The sequence below is a fragment of the Natator depressus genome, chromosome 11, assembly GCF_965152275.1.
Source record: "Natator depressus isolate rNatDep1 chromosome 11, rNatDep2.hap1, whole genome shotgun sequence".
Taxonomy (NCBI): Eukaryota; Metazoa; Chordata; order Testudines; family Cheloniidae; genus Natator; species Natator depressus.
The window spans coordinates 62914463-62935119 of NC_134244.1; the positions used below are offsets into that span (position 1 = coordinate 62914463).

General features: G+C 41.8%; 1 protein-coding gene across 2 annotated transcripts in view; it reads right to left on the minus strand.

Annotated features, from left to right (window-relative positions):
• Positions 1-20657, minus strand: part of PLEKHM3 (pleckstrin homology domain containing M3) — a 122633-nt gene that overhangs the window by 49900 nt on the left and 52076 nt on the right. For both annotated transcript variants that reach the window (XM_074968020.1, XM_074968021.1), the window contains one exon: positions 13865-14058. In XM_074968020.1, coding sequence (XP_074824121.1) covers positions 13865-14058 — 194 coding nt within the window. The remainder of the gene's footprint in view (positions 1-13864; positions 14059-20657) is intronic.

Genomic DNA, 20657 nt, shown 5'->3' on the forward strand with positions numbered 1-20657 from the left:
TGTTGCCTAGCGGCTATCAACCTGGACTGGGACTCAGGAAACCTGGGTTCCCTTCTTGGCTCTGCCACTGGCCTGCTCAGTGACCTTGGACAAGTCACTTCACCTTTCAAGCCTCAGTTTCCCCAGCGATAAAATATGGATCACCATACTGACCTTTACAGTGTGCTTTGAGATCTATGGATGAAAAGTGCTATGTAACAGCAGGTATTATTAAACAGTTCATCCATTCACCTGTGTCGTTATGTCTACTTTTTGTTTCCCCATTTTGCAATTTAGTTACATTACAGCCGGCATGGGGCTTGTCTATACAACAAGCTACTGCCCGGCATGCCAGGATGTGAATCTGCAGCGCACCAGCTTGCAGCACAGTCACGTCCTGTATGGACATTGCTATGCAGCAGTGGAAGCCCTGGAGTGTGCCGGGTAAAATTGGGATCCAAATTCACACTTAGTCAATGGATAGGGGTGTGCAAATACGGAGTTTTCGTTCAAGTCCATCTCTACTTTACAACAGACTTTCATGGGTTTCATGCAGGGTTTACCCTCCGGTGTTCAGGGAAGGGTGAAGACTGGTATCAACTGAGTAGGATCAAGGAGTTGCAAACAGTGGCCAGTGCGGTCAGTGGATAAAGATCAAGATCATTTGACAGGGAAATAACCCTTCATACTCCTGCCCCATGGTGGGTGACTGGGGATGGGAAATAAAGACCAAGCTCTTGTACTCCTATGGATCACACCATTATTACGTAGCATTAGAAGAAAACAACTTTGGCAAGAACGGATCGATTGAGCTGCCTAAATCTTGCAGTCTGGAAGGCAATGGGGCACAGAGAACTGGTGGAGATGACTGCCACACTTTTAAAGCAGGATGTATTGTGGGAAATCAGAAAGGGTGAAACCTTCCATTCCACATGGGAGGTCCAGGAGCACTAGAGAGCTCCAGTGATTTAGTGGGAGCACGAAGGAAAAACAAGCTACTAGACAAAGTCATTCAAAAATGTTAAGAATCCTGTGAACTACTCAAGAATGTTATTTAGGAAAGGCAAATTTTCCTTACAAGAAACAAGATGTTAGGTAAGACCATGGACCCTTCTGTTACAGATCTGTGTCATGAAGTCTTGTGAGTCTGAGCAGACAATAAATGGACTAATTAGCGACTGAATTACTTATTATAAGAAACAGACTCGACTTTGCAAAGATCTGTGAATATTTGCAGGGCTAGTGAAAGCTGTGCTTCTCACATGGAAATGGTAAGAAGCAGGGAGAGAACTGAAATGCATCTAATTAAAAATACATACCAAGATAGACTGCAAAGGGAAACAAACGGCACATCAGATTGGTCTGCGATCAGCATGAAGGCAATGCAAAGGTGTCCTGCGCAAGGGATATACTGAGTCAATCCTGCAATGAAGGCAACTATTTTGCAAAAGTCTGTTGCTTTCAGCACGAATTGCAAAGCAAATACAAAACCAAAAATACATCCACGGACCTACAGCTGGAGGGCAAAGCTCTAATGATGATGAAGAAGAAGAAGAAGAAAGAATTCTTGGTGGGGTTCGTTAATAAAAGTACAATGCAAGGTTCTATGACAGATTGGGGTGTGACAATGGAATGAAATGAACCAAAACAGCAATTATAAACCCAAAGAAAACACAGGTGAAAAGTATTCAGGGGCTGATAAGAACTTTAACAACAACATAAAATCCATTAGAAATTACACTGGAAGCCACTGAAGAGATTTTAGAAACAGAGACAAATATAGATCTGGACAAAACAGCAGTTGGTTGACAGTATCTTGTACCAACTGCAATTTCTGGACAAATCAAGCCAAAAGATTGGAAATCAAAACATCAGCGAATCCAAAAAATAATAAAACCTCCTCATTTAATTTTGCTCTATTGGTTCTCATAAACAGTTATTTTAGGCTGAGATTTTCCAAGATGTTTAGGAGAGGCTTGGATTAAAATTAATGGAAATTGTGGTATCTAAATTCCCTAGGCGGCTTTGAAATGTTTAGCCTCAATATTTTGGACAAGTTGTAAAACCACGGTTTTGACCATTTGTGGCTATTAAAGATTCCACAGCACTCTTCTCAAATAGGGATATGTCCTAGCTATATTTCAGCTGAAGGAATTATATCCTATCTACCTAATTCTCATCTGCAGTTTCATATGGATAGGGTATTCTTCACTTCCTGTCCTAAACTGTTGCACAGACAGGTGTGTTCAGCTTACCAGAGATAAACACATTTCAGTTGTGGGCTAAGTAATCCCTATATGTCCCTCAGCTACAGGTTAAGGGCCAGCCACAAAAACGTTTTCCAAAAACTAAATCCAAAGATAACACTGCGCTTTGGACTTGTCCGTAGGAGATTATAAAACTGATCACTAAGAAGTCAGCATTTTGAACCAACTAACATTTCAGTCTAACTAGAATTTATTTTATTAACACACCCGACCGTATTCTTCTGATCACGCAGGCAGGCAGTCAACACAGTAATAACATTGGCAGGAACTGTATTGTGTGTTGAAGTCTTTACAGCACTGCTTCTGCTAAGAAAAATAATTAGCTACTGAAAGGTTGTATTTTTCAGGTTATTGAAAGTCAAAGTCTGAACCCCCTGTTAGACAGTAGTTGTCAATGACTGATATCAATGAGTAGTCATAAGATCCCTGAAGTATGGGCAACATTTTATGTCCTATAAACACTCTCTCACATGTGATAACAGACATGTAATAAAAACCAAAGTGAGGACTGACTCCACTTACTAGTATTTCATTATTTAAGGTGACCTCAGCCAATTGAGGCCAAGGTGACAGACATTCCTTTCCTGTTCCCATCTCCCTTTTTTGGGTCATGGATTACTTTGCAATTTACACTCCAAAATTAATGTGCTTACTGTTATGTGCCAGTGGCCAGTGCTGGAGAGAAAGCGAAATACCACCCTTTCCTCCCAATTCCATCTTGAGAGAAAGACTAAGACACACACACAACAACATAATGCCATGAGCATGTGAAGAGGTGCTCAAGTGAGAGGAGCATTTATTTCCATTACCATAGAAACTGGGCCATGGAAAAGAAAGATGGTCTGGTTTCATATTTGTCCGATCTCTCTATTGATGATAGAAATGTATTCTTGTTGAATCGGGCTGGAGACGAACAGCTGGGCAGCTAATGCCTGCATCCGCAGCAGCACCGCAGACCGCATTAGAAAATGGCAGAACCCGAGCCTTCGAGGGGCCGAGAATGTCCTGTGTGGAGCGTGGGACACCCTCAAATCCCACCGAAGCCGAGAAGGGTTGAGGGCACTCCACCTGGGAGGCTGCAGCCTACGAAAGGGTTTAAAAGTGGGCGGCACAGTCCGCGCACTGGGCAGTTTTAAACAAATGTGCTGTGACCGTGTTGGAGCTGAACTGGGGGTGGTTTCAAGCACCTGGTGCAGCATACGACGACACAAGGGAGATCCAACAGTGGGGCTGCACTACGTCCATTCGGCAAATTGTTTAAATTCTGATTGTGAAACTACTTTCCAAAATGCTTTAGTTTATTAAACTGTCTTGTACGACGTGTCATTCCCTCCTTGCTCAGGTGCTAGGGGGCTCCACAATTAAATCAAGGCAAAAACAACACCATCCTTATTAAAACGCAAGCACTGAAAACAAACTGATGAGGTTTTAATACAAATAGAAGGGTGGGGGAAGAGTGAATGGGGAAGAATAAAATATAGGGTCAACACAGATCATATTCATAAACTAACATTTTTGAACTAAAAGAAGCAATCTTAAGAAGTCCACCACCATCAACTTGAAAAAAATCACACTTCTCCCTCAAAACTGAGCACCTTCTATAGAGACAACACATAATGGCAGAGATGGCTATACCTGAAAAAAATTAGTGAAAAGGATCTACATTATCTATTAGCCAGGATGGGCAGGGATGCTGTCCCTAGTCTCTGTTTGCCAGAAGCTGGGAATGAGTGACAGGGGATGGATCACTTGATGATTACCTGTTCTGTTCATTCCCTGTGGGGCACCTGGCATTGGCCACTGTCGGAAGACAGAATACTGGGCTAGATGGACCTTTGGTCTGACCCAGTAGGGTCACCCTTTTTAGAGTACTCAGAAGAGAAGGGCTTCTGGCAGCCAGCAAGCCAGAATCTTTAACTAGGTTCTTTGAATATTTACCTGATCCTGAACAATAAGTAATGTACATCATAGCATGTTCACATTTTATTGCAACTTTGCATTAATAAAAAGTTAGTGACAGATGTTTGCTTTGTGTATGTAACAGTGTTTTGGATATAGTCTGTTTCATTGCTCCTGTGTAGGTCACTTACATCTCAGTCCTGCAAAGACTGAAGCATGGGCTTGGATCTTCGCAAGTTCAGAGCTCTTATTTTCTCCCTGGACATAAAGATTCTTTACAAACATCAAAAATGGGAGTGGTTAAAAACTCTTATAAAATGATGGTGAAAGGAATATCAAAATATTCAGGTCATCCCACTTTAAAGGGTGCTCTATAGGAATTAAAAAAAAGTAGTCAATTAAAAAAAATTCTAATTGACTATGTCCTTTTCACTCAGCTTTCAAAAGTGGGGAGACCAGAATAGAGATGAGGAGACAGGTGGCAAATTCCACATCAGCACGTCCTGGGGCTCACCACAGCAAAGACCTGATCTCCTGCTGCCTCGGGATCTGACCCTGGGATACCTGAAAGGCAAGCAGTATCTGAGTGCAGCAGCACCCAAAAAACTTGTCCTATGCTTTTAGATAATTTGGAGAGACAGTTCAGTCTCATCTACACTGCAAGATGGAACTGTGTTTTTATCTGCACCAGAGGACTGCTGTGTTGTAACTGGATCGTAAGTCACGGTTAAGTTTGCGGCGTACAACATAAGTTCAATGTTAACAAGTCTTTTAGATTTGCCACTTCCCGAGAACAATGAAATCAGAAGTCCTGTTGGTTTAAAAGACTCCACAGTGTTTTACCATAACGTGCTCGAAACAAAAGCAGTCAGTGCAAGGAAAGCAAACCTTAGGAGACGGTTAGCTCCAACTGAAGGGAATAAGTTAGCATTCTATGCAGTCTTCTAAGTTTCCCAATTGGTGATTTTTTTTTTTACAACACTATAATCTGCAGAGCACCAGTCATGCAAGACATTTCATCCCTGCCCTTGGTGTGATCTTATCAGGTAAGTATCTGCACAAACAAAAGCTTATCTTGTAATGTCCTTCTGGAAATAGAATCACTGATAAGTTTTTGCTTTTTGCATTTAGGCAAAGTTGCTGTGTTTGTAGCCAGGGTGCTTTGTTAGCAGTAAGTAATCGCTCTGCATTTAAAGTCTGTTTATCATCAGCTCCAGTAATTTTTCTCCACTGGTTTAAATACCCTGACAGCTCTGCTAAAGCTACAGCAAATTAATCTGCCCCAACCTGACACTCTAACTGAAGTACAAATGTGATAAGCAGAGCAAACTCTTCATTTCACACTGCAATCAAAAGAAATCAAGTTAGGTGGCAGATGGGCACAATCAAGCCCTTTTGTACCAAAGAAGCCCACAAAGAAGGCAGAAAAAATAGATTGGCATCACTATTTCATATGCCAGCCACAAGTGTCTTATTTGACCAAGTTTAGAATTTTTTGACCTTATGGAACTTAAACCATTTCCAGATCTCTGTGATGAGGAGGGGGAGCGGAAGCAGGGAGGAGGATTAAGAGGAAAAAGTGTGATTCCTAGGACCTATTTTTCCTAATAGATGTTTGAAAACCCTTAAAATGTGAGAATAATAGTGGGCAGAGGAAAAATTTTTTTAACATGACGCAAGGTAGATCTTATTCTGTTCTCAATCACACTGTGTCAAATTTTTCAGTAGTCTTATTTAACCTGAACAATTACAGGAGAATTTAAGTTAATTTCCACTCATCCCAAATATGCATGCAGGGTAAAGAACTGCATTAGGCTTCCAAGCAGATGCACGGGGTCTTTTTGTTAGATTTTATGTCACAATTCATCTGGAGTGCAATTTGTCAATAAAATTAAGGTACAGGTTAAGGAAAGTGTGGTGTTTTTCCCTATTGCCAACTCTTGTGATTCTACTGTGAGTCTTTAGCTATGTGGTGTTCTGAAAGCCCCAGCTCCCGCAGTCGTGTTATTAAGGGAGAAGCTCAACTTAAATGAAAGTCTGTGAGAAAAGCTGGTCAATGTGAACCTTGAAGACTTAAAAAACAAAAGGCAAATAAAGTCCCAAATTTATTATTTAAATCTCATGATTTTTAAGCCACTCTCATGATTTAGAGGGGACTGACTCATGGTTGTTGAGTTCTAGAGGATGTCCATACTGGACACATACCGCCTACAAGTATTTTGTCTAATTATCTTTTAGAAACCACCAATCCCTGGATATATTTCATAGGTAAGGATGGTTAGATGTATTTCAAAATATGTCGGTGTACGATGTGGATTGGCCTAGCAATCCATTACATCTGAAACTCACTTGTTTTAGAAACAGTAAGGCAAACCAAACTGATTTATATGGATTTTGACCAGGCCCATCAGGCTTAGCAAATGGAAACTGTCATTGATTTCAGATAATGGCTAACCATTATTACACCCACTGCAAGCTGGAGTGTTAGAAATCTATTTGCTCTAGCCCAGACTGAGCTAGTAGCGGAGGAGTTACAAGTTTCCTTTGCTACCATACAGGAGATACACTGGCTAGAGACTGTCAGAAACTAGAATTTCCTTTACACCAGACAGACAAGTGGGCAAATGAAGCATAGGGATGGGATTGCTGTAATAGTGGACAAGAGAACAGTTACCTCAATGAACAGCTGGAAACCAGTGTCTGAGCAGATTGTCATAGCAACATTTACTAATGCCTACAATAAACCATACATAACTGTGATCTGCATTATGTCCCAACCGAAGCAGCAGAAGAGGAAGAGAGGAATGCACTATATCAGCAGATAGCATTGTAGATGAGATTCCTGATTGTGACAGTATTCTGATAATGGGAGATACAAATGGAAAAGTTGGTAGCAGACAGGGTAAGTAAATGAATAATGCTGGACCACCCGGCTTTGGGACAACAAACGATAATAGGAAAAGGTTATGAACTCGCGGTGCGATGCACAATCTGATTATTGGCAGGACTCGGTTCCTCACAAAGATGTGCACAAGGTTACAGGGGACTCACCAGATGATCAAATCAAAAACTAGATTGATCAATTACCATCAGTGAAAGGCATAGAGAGTCACTGTTGGACATTAGCATCTATAGAAGCGCCGAGTGTGGCAGTGATCATGAACTACTAATGGGAAAGATGAAGATTAACTAAAAGATGGGTACAACAGGAGCCAAATTTGATCCTGATAAGTTAATAGCTCTGTGAGGGAGGCATACAAGGTGATGCTTGGAGGATGTTTCAGGTCATTATTTTGTGATGATGAATAGGGCTCCGTGTCTGTCCTGGAGGTCCCAGAAGTCATGGATTCCATGACTTTCCACGAATTCCATGACTTCTGCAGCAGCCAGTGTAGCTGACCCCAGGACCTGCTCAGGCAATCCCCAGGAACAGCCACACCAGCTGCTGCTAGAGCGGCCCCACAGCCAGTGCAGCTAGCCGCGGCTCAGGCGGCCCCGGGGCCAGTTGCACCAACAGCTGCTTGGGTGGTCCTGGGTAGCTGGCCCCAGGGACTGTCCGAGCAGTGGCCAATGCGTCTGGCCCCGGGGACCGCATGAGCAGCGGTACCAGGGGTGGCCAGAGCAGTCACTGCTGGGCGGCCCCCAGCAGTGGTCCCGGGCTGGCTGGAGCTGCGGCGGGGGGGCGGAGCTGGGGGTGTCTGGAGCAGCCGCTGCTCGGCAGCTAGTGCTGCTGGCCCCAGGCCTCTGCCTGCAACAGCATCCCCTGGCCCCTCCCCAGCAATGCTCCTCCTCTAAGATTTAGTCATGGGTATTTATGGTATAAGTTATGGACAGGTCATGGGCCGTGAAATTTTTTTTATTGCCTGTGACCTGTCCATGACTTACACTAAAAATACCCATGACTAAATCGTAGCCTTAATGATGAATAAATCTCACTACTTATTAGATGGGAAATATTTGAGGAAGCAATACAAAACACAGGAGAGGAAGTTACTGGATGGCGTTAGCAAACAAGGAAAAACTGGACAAGCAAGGAAACAAGAACTTTACAGGAAAAAGTGTAAACAAGCCAAAACTGCTGGGAAAGCAGAAGTAGTAAAAAAGCGTTACGCGAAAGATGGAAGGTATAAAATGGAATGATTTAAAGACAAATGAAGTTAGAAAGAAAATAAGATGTGAAATCAAGGCACAGGACTGGCTACAGTTGAAAAGATTAAGATGGTGGGGACACTGCTGAAGAGAAACAGGTGACAGGAGGCCAAAGAAAATAATGCAAACACAACGAAGTCTGACTTAGAGGCTGACCACCGACTAGATGGCGGGACATCATACCCAGGGATATGGCCAGGTTGGGCTTAATGGAGGAACAAACCATGGACCGGAACAAATAGCGACGCTGTCTTCCTCGTGACTGCAAAGATGCTCTGGGAGGAAAAGAAGACATGCACTTCATACTTGTTTTGAAATTAGTAGCCAGGTTCCCCATCAACACACAGGTAAGACTGGACAAATGAAAATTATATTTTTGGTGTTTACCTGAAATCCTGCTTGAGGACATAACGTTTTTTACTTAAGAGCAGAAGTTCCCAAACTCTTCTCTTCAAGGTAAGTAAGATCATGAGAATACTATGAAACTTAAGAATTACTATAAATCAAATGAAGGAACAAAGCATTATTGATTTTTAGAACAGAATGAGGAGAAATAGTTCGGGACAGACAGTTTCTACTTGGAATTAAATAGCTCCACCTTTTATCTGCTTAGATCTTCCAGCCACCTTAAAATGAAATGACAAGCAATGAGGTATCCTCTGTTCTTTCAGGTGCAATTTGGAGTACTTGGAGTTTGCCGCAAGCAGACTCTCAAGTGATCAAATTAGGGTGAATGTGGGCAGAGCTAGTATTTCAAGTAGTGCTCCCAGCTAATGAAAACACAATTTGGAATCTAAGTGGGGTATTTCTAAAGCAATCTATCTTAAACAGAAGAAACAAGGCTAAATCATTTTAGACTCCTAATATTACTAATCTATTTGACAGAGGGTGACAGATTGCATTAGACATCATGTCTGGACTCAAAGATGCTATGTGAATGAAAGGATTCTGTTATCCTCTGAAATATTTGTGCCAGTTTCTTAGCAACAACTTGAAATGCTTAATGCAAATATTTTGAAAATAATCTAGTTCTGAGGCAAAAAGAGATATTTATTTCTAAGGCCTCATCATACGAAATGACAGAATTCTTCTTTCAGCTTCAGTGGGTTTGGGTTCTTGTTCTGCGAAGAGCTGAAAGTATTAGTTAGGGGTACATATTTGTGGCACTGGAAATGTGCTCTTAACCTGATTGCAACAGCGAGCTTTAATTCCATCTCTCTGTAATGTGCTCTACGTAAAGCAACCAGTGTCAGGTTAAACTAATATAAAACTCTGTCATGAAATTAATAGAAAACTACAGTCCTGTAGAGGGGACAAGTGATTACATGCAGAATTCTGCTTAGTCTTTCACCTCCATGCAGAAGGAGCATGTGTTTACAGATGGAAATCACTGAGGTAAATGCTAAGGGATAGGTGGACCTGTTGCAGAGCCAGAGACTGTGAAAACAAAAACAAACTCTGTGATAATTCCTTCACCAAGAAGCCTTCCATTAAGCCAGAATAGTAGGAAAAGAGACTATAGTGGTTAAAATTACAAGCCCTTCTTATATCTACGAGAGACAAGGAAACTCCTCCACACTTAAAGGAGGAATACACAAAAAAAGAAGGATGCTTCCTTCAATTTACATGTTCACATACATTGCATCACCTGTTTAATGGACAAGAGCTCCTCTCCTCTCCCCTCGGCACCAGATACACTGTTTCCACTTTGTATGTTTGCGTTCTCTGGTAATACTGCAAGCAGAAGACTGTTGGGAGAGCTATACAACTGCAGCTTGCATCAGTTCTACACAAACACTAGATTTAAGTCCGGTTTGTTTCTCCCCCAGGAACTGACAGTGCGCATGCATCGAATACAACCCCAAATAGATAAACCTGTTCAGTTAAAAACAGGAAAGGCACATTCGATTTTGTTATATGGAGGGGACAGCCACAGCTAAGTGGCCGTAGCAATATCCCTTATGAAATAGAGACAATGGGTCAGATCCTCAGCTGGTATGACTCAATTTACACCAGTTGAGGATCTGGCCTAATGGGTCTAGCCAAACTTGTTTTCCTTTATTGTTTTATCTTCTCGTATGCCTTTAAAGTCTGCTTCGAACTACCACCCAAACAGCCACCATTGTTGCCGGAGTCCATCAAGTGAACTAGAATTCTTAAGGACAATAAGGGCTGCCAGTTCCCTGCACCTTGAACCACCATCTTCCGAGATCTTTAGCTATTCTTTGGTTTTTTAGTCACTTGCCTTAGAGTTCACAGTGCGACTCAGCCCTGAGTTTTCTGCGGAAAGCCAAGTTTTACAAAGTTCCCAAAGTACCTATGTATACCAGGCATTATAAATAACGTTTCCACACTTAAGTCAACTAGGTCCTGAGCTAAACTGGTTTATAGCCATCTGGAATTCTTCAGAAACGGTGACTTGTAAGCACTGTAAACATTGTAGTCTTCATGGAGGACATAGAGAACTCTGAAATTAATTGCCATCTTGGGTTTGAGATCTGGGTTCAAGAGGAAGAGATAGACTTAAAAAATGATGATGATAATGATAGAACACCCCAGAGCAATCTGCTCTTTCCCTAATAAGGAAGGCTATCAGTGTCCCACAAGCAGCAAGGTGCCAATACGATTAATCAGTCTGTTTTTAGTTCTCTCTAGACAGCAATATTAACAGTTTGTTTCAGTCTGTTTATATGGTTCTGACAGGTCTTCAAGATGCTGTGCTCACTTGCCAGTGATTAATAGCCAGCCATGTACTAAGGTGAAGATCAAGCTGAAAAGAATGCCTTTGGAACAGGACAGATAACTGGATTCTGGATTCTCTCCCCCAGCCCTTTAAATTCTGACTAGGAAACAGCACTAAATTTAGTAGCACTGGCTCACACAGTTGTTTAAACTCCCCTTTCCTTGTACCTTGCCCATGTGATGAGCTGATGGCTAATTTAAATCACGTTTTCTTTGTGAACAGATCTCATTTTCTCTGTCCAGCTGTTATGCTGAGCCATGGGGTCTGCATACTGGGATGCGACATATTCAGAATAAAGGTCCTGGAACACGATTCCTGCAAGGTGGTGCTGCTTCAGCCTTGTTTTCCTCTCCAAATCGGTCCAGCCCCTTCGGGTAGGCCACCAGGGACTAACCTGGTGCCAAAATCACTCTGCTGGAGACTTCCACAAGTGGGAGTCAGGCACCCAACTCCCATAGACTTTCAATGGGAGTTGGGCACATACCTGCCCTTTGTGTCTTTGAAATGGTCGCTCTATGGCTTTTGGAGCATCCCACAAGTTCCTACCAAACTGGACACTCTTCCCTATAACGAGGAGCAAGAGACAAGGACTGTGCATAAAGATCTAGCCACAAGCCCAGCCCCCAGCCATGGTGCTCCTCTCTCAGCTGTGTATTATATATAGGTCATGGGGAGAGAGGAATGGGAATTTCAGGCAGCGCTAGAAGACCAAGCTTAACTCAGGCTTATGTCATCGCGAGCGTACGGAAAACAGGGCACCCAAGAACTGTCATAAAACACCCATCAAAATTCTCTGTTTTAATCATTGGGAGTCTAGAGGTCTGTAAGTAAGGAAAGGGAGTGTGTCTCCGACCCATCCTTTCCCCTCCCTCTCATTTATTAGCACCGTATGCTACTCAGGGCTTTTCCTTCTGCTGTAGGGAATGTGCCTTCAGCTGCAGCTTGACAGTGTATCGCCAGGAAACCACCATACAACAGATGGCAGACATATCCTACCTACTGTCCTCCTTCGTCTTCTCCTTTCTGTCTAGCCACAGAGCTGCACCTTACCTTACATTTTACTCATTTTGATTACTTACTGGTATAAGAGTTTTATGGTATTTTTTTTGTCATCCCTTTTCTTCTAAAGCCTCGCACCTTTTCTACATTTCCTGACGAATTCTATATTGCCTGTCTTTCCTACCCCATCTCCTGAGCTGCCTCTATTTCTTCAGTCTTCCCCTTTTGGCCTCTTGGTAGTTCCCCTCAATTCTTATTTTCTCAAATTCTCTCTTTGTCCTAGTCCCTTGAATGCCTCTTCAGTCCCTTTGGACCCTTTCCTCTCATCTCCTTCCATCAGCTCCAGCTCAAAGTACCTCCTCCAGCCTCCTTGCTTTCCCCTTCGTCCCATTTCCTCTGGCCCCATTGGTTTTCTTTGTTCACTTCTCCTTTGATCTGTTTTCTTTCACTCTCTTCACCGACACTCTCTACAGTCTTTCCTACCTCCTCCTCGCTGTTTTAATCAGAGCATTCAGCATTAATCAAAAGCCGTAATTTCTTTTCAGCCACTTTTCTCCAGTCTCTGTCAGCTGCTCTCCTTTTAGTTTTATTGTAATTGAAGGAGAGAAAATAGGACCGATATTACAACTGTACCTGAGGACAGCCAAAGTGATAATACTGTGCACAAGAGCCAGAGAAAATAGGTTTAATTTTAAAAATCCTGCAGATGGGCTCCCCGAAAGTTGAAGAAGCGAGTCTGTGTGTTGCCGCTCAATTCCACAACACATACACACAAATATTTACACACAATAGGTTTAATCTAGGAACTCACCTGTTGCTCTCTAGAACTTTGCCCCCCTTTGCTTAGCTGTACTTTATGTAATTATTCAAGGCAGTGACATATAGGTTATCTAATGAATAGCAATCACCACCTCGCTTCCATTCCTGGGATAAAGAAGCCAGTGCAAACCCCCACGGCAAATTACACCAACCCTCTGCATCCTCAAAAACATGTATCCACAATACAGGGAGTGGGACAGGCCCTCCATTTACTTTCCCTCCCTTTGGCAGTTGAACATTTCAAAACGGCCATGTTTCTAATGAAGGTGACAGATTTGTTTTACTAGCAGATGTGAAAAATACAGATACATAAGAGATGCATGTTCCAACAAGCCAGTTGCATTTGTCTGGATTCATTCACCTCACAGGGGGGGGAAAAAAAAAAAAAAAGATCCAAAACAGGCCTCCAGCCCCTTTCTTCAGGAGATCCAGGGTAAAAACAAAGTTGGCCTTTCTACAGTTGATCTGCTGCTGGATTTGAAGAGGCTGTTTGTCTTTCAGAGCTGTTTGGAGAAGATCAGCAGCAGCTAGAGTGGACTAAGATGCTGCATGTTTTAAAATGAATTGTGCCTTTGAGAAATAAACTTGTGGATTGCAATCTGCCCACTTTATTTTGAGGAAAAATCAATAGGAAAGGAGGAACCGACATTACCCAAATCACACACTTTCCATTATCGCAGTGATGGCCTGAGATAATTGTGTATTTTCAGCTTCAGACGCACCACTGAGGAGAAGCAGCATGATCCTATGGGAGGAATGACTTTAGGTACCCAAGCTCTGCAGTCAGCCCGCATGAATCACTGGAACAGGCTTTCCTATGGCAGCAGACAATCTCGTTGTATAAAAAAGCCTCTGGTGACAACTACAGCGCAGCTGGCTTTCACAATGGGTAATGGCTTATGAATTGGATCATGGGAACCAAGAGGAGGCAGCGAGGGCTGAACATGTGCAGACAAGGAAGAGGCAGGACAACAGGAATCTTGTGCTGCATGTTGTCCGTGGTGCTTACCTCCTGCGCAGGTCTTCTGCCACTGCTGCTCTGCAGCTGAACAAATAGGCTCGGAGAGATCTCAGCTGCTGTCTCAGACGGACTACAGTTGCCAGTGGCTCGACATGTCTGTACAACATGGGATTTTCCTGCTGGATGTCAATTAGCGGCTCCTCGTACACGTACTCCAGGAACTCTTTGGCTTGCTTTGATACCTGAAAAACAAAGCACGCAGCTTAGATGTGCTTTCTTTCTGCCCTTCTTTAAATGGTTTTATTCCTCTCTCTTATGTGCATTTTAATTGTTATTTGAATCTGAAACCCTCTATTGGAATTTCCATTGCCAACTCTTGGAGAAGGCAGAGTTGAGAGTGATCCCACTGTTAACTTCTATCGATAGCCAATCCCTACTTTATAGAGCACATTACGATAAACTTTAAGGACTACTATCCTATCTTTTCAAATCACAGTGATATTCATAGCCATACAGATCCTTACCACTTCCCCTGTTGGTATTGATCATGTACAGTATCTGTTTGATATTAGATAGTCCTCTATTGAGGACATTATCCTGCCATTGCAGTGGGACGAAGTTAGTGATTTATTCTAATAGATCTTTTACTTGTCTAACTACGATGATCATCACTCCCTCAAAAGGCCTTTTCCTGTCTAGGAATGTTTACATGTGTTTGTGTGCATATACACAGTGATTCTGATAAGTTGGATGCAATTGACAAAGAAAATTAATGAAATATTGAAGGCCCAATCCAGCTCCTTTTGAAGTCAACTGGAGTCATCTCAAACTTCAATGGGAGTTGAGTGGGTCCCTAAAAAGAGAGTCAAAAGTAGGTTAACGTGTACAACAGATTCCATTGTATCATTAGCCGTTCCAATGGCAATTTCTTCCATGTTTAGCTGTAATGTAAAAACCACAACACTAAAAGAACAATCAGAACCACATCCAGCAATTTTTGAAAACAAACATAGATGAGAGATGGGGATTATTATTGTTCATGAATCATGGTGTTTCATTTTCAAGAGCTTTCTCTCTAGCCCATTGATTGTATTGTTCTGTACATCTGCACCCACAATAAGTTACTGTAACCCCTTGGAACTTTTTGTCCTAACTGGGAAAGATACTTCCATTTCAAAGACCAAATACTCCTCCCCAGCCTACTTCTTTATTTCTGCATTTTATCCAGGGTGAAAAAAGAGCCGGGATTACGTGCAATGAACTGCAAACCACTTGAAACTGTGCTGTAGAAAAATGATGTTTCGCAATTCAATTAGTCCTTCTGGTCCTTAAAACCAGTGTTTACGCTGAAGCCAGGCACCAATGAATTAGGCTAACAAAGCTACCTTTTATGAGGTGAACAAAAGGGCAAAGGCTACACTATAGTCTTCTCAGACTTAAAAGGCCTCTCCCTTCAGATACTGTAGAAGATGATGTAGACAAAGCAAAATATTTCCTTATAGATGGTACCAGCTAGTGCAGTGGTTCTCAGCCAAGGGTACATTTACTCTTTGGGGTACGCAGAAGTCTTCTAGGGAGTACATCAGCTTATCTAGATATTTGCCTAGTTTTACAACAGGCTACATAAAAAGCACAAGCAAAGTCAGTACAAACCAAAATTTCATACAATGACTTGTTTATACTGCTCTACATACTACACACTGAAATGTAAGTACAATATTTATATTCCAATTGGTTTCTTTTATAATTATATGGTAAAAATGAAAAAGAAAGCAACTTTTCAGTAATAGTGTGCTGTGACACTTTTGTATTTGTATGTCTGATTTTGTAAGCAAGTAGTTTTTAAGTGAGGTTAAACTTGGGGATACACAAGACAAATCAGACTCCTGAAAGGGGTACAGTAATCTGGAAAGGTTGAGAACCACTGAGCTACTGGAAATAGGAGCAGGTCAGAGAAGGAGATGTTACAGTGAGAGATGATCCCAACTGTAACTCTTCACAATGAATAATCTTCATGTTAACAAAAATATCATACATAATGCCAAGTACTGGCTGCAGGTTAGTGATTATGCAGATAATACAATGTATATTTTTAAACACGGGAGATACTGTAAGGTGAATTAAGGGTCATGGTTCCACAGACTTCTATGGCTCAGAAGCTGTATTAAACATCCCACTCATCTCTCAGCTTTTAGATTTTTTTTTTTTTTTTTTTTAAAAACAGTGCACACCCAAGGAACTGTGCTGTCCAAACTGAGGAACGGAAAATGCCCTGTATCAGTAATAACTCAGGCAGGTCGGGTAAAGAACAAAATTCTTCAGATCCCAAATGCTCCAAATGCACACAAAACTTTAGCTCCAGGAAAGTTTGGTGGCATCTCTTGGTTTTGTTCTGTTAGCGAGACTTATACAGCTGCATGTTAGAGAGAAGAATACAACTATCTTCATCGTCACACTGCTTTTGCACACATTAAACCATTTAGCCTTACAACACACCTGAGAGCTACCATACCTATAATAAGTATTATTCCTCTTGTATTGGGGGGCGGGGGGGAGAAGAGGGGAGGGAAGTCAGATAGCAGCGATTCACTCAGCACCACACAAGCACTCAATATCACAGCTTGGATTGGAACTCAGGAGTTTCTCACTCCAAATTCTGTGCAAGGATCACTCACATATATACTTTGGTCCCCATCAGCACAGCATTCAAGCACACGCTGAAGTGCTTTGCTGTATCAAGACCTAGGAATGTGCAAGTACGTAGTCTTAAATTTGAGAGCAGCCAGCAAGTGGCATGTAGAACACGGGGAGGTTTCCAGATTTTCTCCCACTGCAGAACCTGGTGCCAGTATCCCCAGGGTCTCAGTATTCCTTTTGGAGAATATTCTTTCACTGTGAATCAGGATTGAAATGATGGCTTCAGGGCAGATACAGGAATGAGCAGGAGGTGATATTTTATTTTTTCCATGGGGCACAGTCATCAGCAGTGCACCCATGGACAGATGCATGCACACATACACTTTAAAAGATTACTAAAGGTCGCAAAGTCAAGCACTCAAAAGTTAGGAAATGCCAGAATCAAGGTTGCCTGTGTAACCTTCATTCAGCCGCCTTATGTGCATACTTTATGGTACACAGTCTTTAATTACAAGATCACGTTGTTTTTTTCTCCCAGGACCCCTGCCTCAGGGAGTGCACAGAATGGACAGTTAATTTATAACTCGGCCAAACTTGGGTGGATTTTCATGGGGATGACAAAAGGCACGTCCCTGACACAAACGTCACCCCCTCCCCAAATTTTACATCCCTGCTCCAAAATATAGGAGTGCTAGTGCTGGTCAAAGAAAGAGTCACCAGTTGGTTTTTTTTTTAAAAACACAGGCAAAACAATGTATTATTTTCCTGTAGAATCATTTTCAGAAATGGCTGAACTGTTTTGGCTTGATATTTTCCAAAAAACTCAGCCTGAGCTAGGAAACGGGCAAGTCAAATTTCAGCCCAAATGGTTAACGTTTGGCAAAGTTATAAGCAACTGAAAACAGGGGCAAGCTTAATAATAGGTAGCGTTACCAGCCCTGCTTATAATACACAAATACGCACACGTATAATTGTATTAGAAACACCAGAAAATTCCATTCAAATACAAGTATTAAGATTGAAGAGAGCTCTTTAGCCCTAAATGTCAAAAGAACAGGAATGAGGGGGAATACCATGAGGAGTACTTTTTTCTGGAGGCTGCCATCTTGTGCTTCAGAATCTAAATGTTAATTTACGAAAAGTCCAACGCATGGTAAACTCTTTGGAGCAGGGGCGGTCTCTTTTCTTGCATTTGTGCAGCTCCTAGAACACTGTTGGGTGCTCCTGGAAGCACACAGCAATACTTATTACCTTTTGCATGTAACCAAATAAAAGTTGCCAGAGAGAAGAGGTTGCGTAAGGATGGGAGGAAGAGCTATCTAAAAGATAATCTCCCTCCAGAACATGAAAAAGTCTACTATGGAAAGGACTGAGAACCATAAGCAAAAGTGGGAGCTGGGAGAAACTGTTTAAGAAACTCCAGTTGCTGTGTGAGGAAGCAGGGTGGATAAAAAAAAAATTTAAAAAAAAATTGGATTTTTTTTTTATTTAAATTGGATTTTTTTGATAAAATGCTTTTTGAGGAAAAAACCCATCTAAAGATAGTTTTAATTAAGATACATTATAGCTCAAAGATATCTCATCATGGAACAGGGATTATAAATTCTAATTCTAGAGTATGAGACAATATATTCATGTAATATTTAAGAAAAGTTTTGTAAATAAATTCCAATAGTTCATGGATGAGGGACCCAATTTTATGGGGTTCCAGGGGCTTCTGTATAGATTATTTAGGTTAATCTTTCTATCTACCCAATGGCACTCAGTGCTCAGTCTGGAAGATACCATCAGAGATGCTTAGTTTTACAGTTCTCAAACTGTGGATGTGTGTCTCCAGGGATAACATGCTTGTTAACAGCAAAAATGTTTTAAAACAAACAAACAAATAAATATATAGAGGTGAGAAATAACAGACCTCAACTCTATTGTCCCTCTGCAAATTTGTGTATGCAGAGTCAGTCCCTTACCTCTCTCTAAAAGTGCAAAGTTTCAAAAAGTTCAATGAATAGAAGATTGGTGGGGGCGGAATAGATCTGGACAAGGAGAAGAAGTCTGGAGATAAATGTGAGAAGGGAGGGACAGGCAGTAGAAACAAAAGTGAAACTGATTGAGCCACATATTCCAGAAGTCTTGAGATCTTTCTGAGTGTAGCCTTCATTGATTTGAGATCTACCATACCATTCTCTCACTAGAAGGGAAAACCTATAATGCCAGCAGGCTGTAAAACAGACCCAGTTGGGTCTCATCTATCTCTGAGTTGTGAAGAATATGTATTAAGGTTATAACAACCAACAAGAATGCACTTTTACGTAGAAATCCATAATTAAATCAAGTTTTCCTGACTAGTGATTTAAATCATTAAACCACCCTGTAAGGGAGCCTGCAGAAACATGGCAAATGGGCAAGTCCTTTGAAAGGGTTTCTGTTAAATAATCAAGGGGTTCTTTCCCTTAGTAGCCAAATGCTTTTGTACACAAATATAGTGTAATTCTCAAGATCCAGGACACGGTACCACTCAACTCTACAGATTTCTCCTGACTTTTGTTTTTTAACAAGTCTCATCCTGTTAGAAGCAGACAGGATCTTTTCTGACTGTGAAGGCCAAGAGTTAATATTATACATTCTGTTCAAGTGCAGTGAATCCCAGGGAACAATTGAAAACATACACCTAATTGTATCAGTGTTACCAAACAAGACCCAAGCTATAGATCATACACTGGGGCTTGCTCCCTCAGCTTTGCTAGTGGCAGATATTATAGGTGCCAATGCACCTTGCAAAAAGGGACGAGATGGCTGGGGAGAAATGAATTCATGTTCTTCAGCCACTGTTACTCTGTTCACTGGTCAAGTGATGGACACATTTTCTAGATAGCGTGAAATACAGAAGCATTCAATAGGTGGAAGCCACACTCACGTTCTCTCTGATATCTCACCGGGACTGTGCCAAGCACGGTCCACTTTGGCAAAGCCCCGTTCCTATCAGCCCCCATCGGTATATTATGCATCAGGTTGAAAGGGGGCCTACTGCTGGAGTAGCTCCTCCTTAGTGCATTGCTGCATTGTCCTTGATGGACAAGGCTGCCTCTTTCGTGAGGCTTTGGAGCTTGGTTCCATTTTGGGAGTGCTGTTCAACAGATCTATCTGTGTAGGTACTTGCAGGACACTCGACATCAGCTGCAACGGCAGTGCATGAGGATATCCTGCTTTGAAAGTGAGTCCAAGAGAAACAGAAATCATTAATACTAAGAACACCTCAGGAGAGTGGGACGGTGTTTCTGTCTCTGCCAGACCAGGACATACAGTCAATACACTAATAAAGAATCATGCAGTTACATTATTGCTATTAAATACTGCAGGCAAAACTAAGAAACTTTTTTTTTTTTTTTTTGCATCTGAAGTATCTAAATGGATTGTACAGTAGTGACACGGCATCACACTCTACATCTGCAGTATGCGAGAAAGAGAAAATGGAGATAAATGAAAGACTAAGGGTCATTTCAGGCTAGTGTGCTCCACAACAGAAGAGGATTTGCTTAGTTCCAATGAAGAATACAATGAAGATAGAAACAAGGCACAAAACTGCAAAATCCAGTATAAAGAGACAAAACTAACAGATACCCTTAAACCTGATCAGTTACATAATGGGCTAGGAGACAAAGGATGGTCTTGTGGTTAAGGATGGTCTTGTGGCCTCAGGGGACCCAGATTCAATTCCCAGCTCTGCCACAGACATCCTGTGTGACCTTGGGCAAGTCACATGATCTCTCAGTGCCTCAGTTCCCCGTCTGTACATTGAGGATGACGATAGTCCCCTACCTTGCTGGGGTGTTGTGAGGATAAATTAACACTCCTGAGAGACTCAGCTACTTACAGAGAACTTGACACTGCTCCCAGCCAAGTGAATGTTCACAACTGTATTGTGCTTTTGCAAAGTGAAAATTGAGAATTTGTCATTGTTATAATCAGAATTAATTTGATTTTAAATTTAAGCCTAAAAACTCTGTTCTGCCTTTGTGCCCTAAGTCTTTGAACACCGGCTGTTCCTTCTCTCCTGTAGCCAGACTATTTGAATCAGTACAGGTTTTAAATTCTAAATTAAAAATCCAGTTTCTCTTCTTGATGGTCTCATTGACACACGTTTACACTAGACTGTCTGCTTTACCATCCATTTGATCCACATTAGAGGCTCTAATCCCATCCCAAA